Raw genomic sequence first — 2,422 nt, forward strand, 5'->3', positions numbered from 1 at the left:
TAGTTCTGTTCTAGTTCTGTTCTAGTTCTGTTCTAGTTCTGTTCTAGTTCTGTTCTAGTACTGTTCTAGTTCTGTTCTATTTCTGTTCTAGTTCTGTTCTAGTTCTGTCCTAGTTCTGTTCTAGTTCTGTTCTAGTTCTATTCTAGTTCTGTTCTAGTTCTGTTCTAGTTCTGTTCTGGTTCTGTTCTGGTTCTGTTCTGGTTCTGTTCTGTTCTAGTTCTGTTCTAGTTCTGTTCTGTTCTAGTTCTAGTTCTAGTTCTGTTCTGTTCTGTTCTAGTTCTGTTCTAGTTCTGTTCTAGTTCTGTTCTAGTTCTGTTCTAGTTCTGTTCTAGTTTTGTTCTAGTTTTGTTCTAGTTTTGTTCTAGTTCTTTTTTAGTTCTCTTCTAGTTCTATTCTATTGCTATAATATTAACTTTAAATTTTCATTATAAATTTATGGAGGTTATTTTTAACCAATCCCTTTTAAATTATATCATAATTCTATTTACCTTTACTTTGGCTTAACTTTAATCCATTTCCTTTTTATAATCCTGCTAAATAAAATTGACCATTTTCCTCAGAACAATTACAAAATAATTGAGGTAAATAAAAATGACATTTTAGTAAATAAAAATGAAAAAAAAAAAAAAACAAAATAAAAACATAATAGAATGAGAAAGACAACAACATAATAAAAATGAAAATTAAAGTTGTAATTATATTTTGATTGCGTGTTTAAAAATTCATACACGTTTCACCATTGTCACTCTCAATTTTGTAATATGCTGGATGAAGGTGGCAACTAAGAAACACCTTAGAATACAAGACTTTATAATAGTCTGTTTTGTTTTTTTTTTTATTTAGTTAAACAGATACAATAAAAATTTCATAGCTGACAAACAAAATATTTAACAATATTGTCTGTCGTTACCATTGCTAAACTTTTTAATCGAAAAATGATGGTAAACGTGTGTAGGTGTTGTTGTTTTGATGTGTTTTCAGGCTTTTTTATTTTGTAAAATAAGAATTTTTTTATGTAGTTTTGAAAGTAAAGTTAAAAACAGTACGCGAATAGAGGATAAAAAACAAAAAGTGAACCACACTGCGTATACGTGATTTAATTTCCGTGTAATTTATTCATATCATTCATACGACATGGTGTAACACTCACATTTATAACTGACATATTTTAAGAGTTGTGGAGATTGTTTTGCTGTTTTTGTTATTACCTTGGTATTAAGCAAAAAGTTAGCAGCAACAAACATATGCAATTTGAAATAAATGTTTAATACATACGAACGAACTTAATTACATGTTTTTTAATTACTTTTTAATAACAAATTACTAATATTATTTGTAAAAAATAAAAATATCTTGCTTTCTCTTCCTTTTCAGCTCTTTGACATTATGTGGAGTGACCCACAGCACAATGAGGGTTGTTTGCCCAATAGTTTACGTGGTGCTGGCACTTACTTTGGCCCCGATATCACTAAACAGTTTCTCGAAAAACACAAGCTAGACTATTTGGTGCGTTCACATGAATGCAAAGTGGATGGCTATGAGTTTGTCCATGATGAGAAGGTCATTACTATATTTTCAGCTTCCAATTATTATGCCATTGGTTCAAATCGTGGTGCATACATAAAGCTAAATCCTCATATGGAACCACATTTTGTTCAATATATATCGGCTGCCTCGAAGACACGTCAATTAACATTCCGCCAAAGAGTGGGCATTGTGGAGAGTTCCGCTATAAGGGAATTGGGCGCTAGGTTGCGTGCAAGGCGCAACGAACTGGAGGCTGAATTCAAGAAGCATGATCAAAAAAATAAAGGTTTCTAAAACTTTATTATACAACATAAAAATTCCCTTTATTATTTTTTAATTGCCTTCTTTAGGTTACATCACTATTTCCAAATGGTGTGAGGCCATGGAAAAGGCCACCAATTTGGGTTTACCCTGGCGTTTGTTGCGTCCTCGTTTGGCTCCTTCTAGTGATGACTGCCCCGCAAATGAGGTTAACTATTTAACCACCTTGGAACTGTTGGATACGGATACCATAGTTAGTTTTTATATATTTTATACTTTTTCCATTAACAACTTTTTGGTATTTTTTTTTGTAGATCGAAGCCCAAGAGCAGGAAACCAGTGTGGCGGATTCTTTATATAAAAATGTCAGCAGCTTGGAAGCTATATTTCATATATTGGATTCCGATCAGTCGGGTATGTTTAAGCAGATTTATGATTTAGTTCGGTTCTAGTTCTGTTCTGGTTCTGTTCTAGTTCTGTTCTAGTTCTGTTGTAGTTCTGTTGTTGTTCTGTTGTAGTTCTGTTCTAGTTCTGTTCTAGTTCTGTTCTAGTTCTGTTCTAGTTCTGTTATAGTTCTGTTATAGTTCTGTTCTAGTTCTGTTCTAGTTCTGTTCTAATTCTGTTCTAGTTCTGT

General features: G+C 32.4%; 1 protein-coding gene across 3 annotated transcripts in view; it reads left to right on the forward strand.

Moving 5' to 3' along the window:
- LOC111681190 (serine/threonine-protein phosphatase rdgC) overlaps positions 1-2,422 on the forward strand; it is a 28,346-nt gene that overhangs the window by 23,211 nt on the left and 2,713 nt on the right. For all 3 annotated transcript variants that reach the window (XM_046952978.1, XM_023442929.2, XM_046952979.1), the window contains exons 9-11: positions 1,375-1,813; positions 1,878-2,041; positions 2,103-2,202. In XM_046952978.1, coding sequence (XP_046808934.1) covers positions 1,375-1,813; positions 1,878-2,041; positions 2,103-2,202 — 703 coding nt within the window. The remainder of the gene's footprint in view (positions 1-1,374; positions 1,814-1,877; positions 2,042-2,102; positions 2,203-2,422) is intronic.

This window comes from Lucilia cuprina, chromosome 5 (assembly GCF_022045245.1).
Source record: "Lucilia cuprina isolate Lc7/37 chromosome 5, ASM2204524v1, whole genome shotgun sequence".
In the NCBI taxonomy this organism is placed as follows: domain Eukaryota; kingdom Metazoa; phylum Arthropoda; class Insecta; order Diptera; family Calliphoridae; genus Lucilia; species Lucilia cuprina.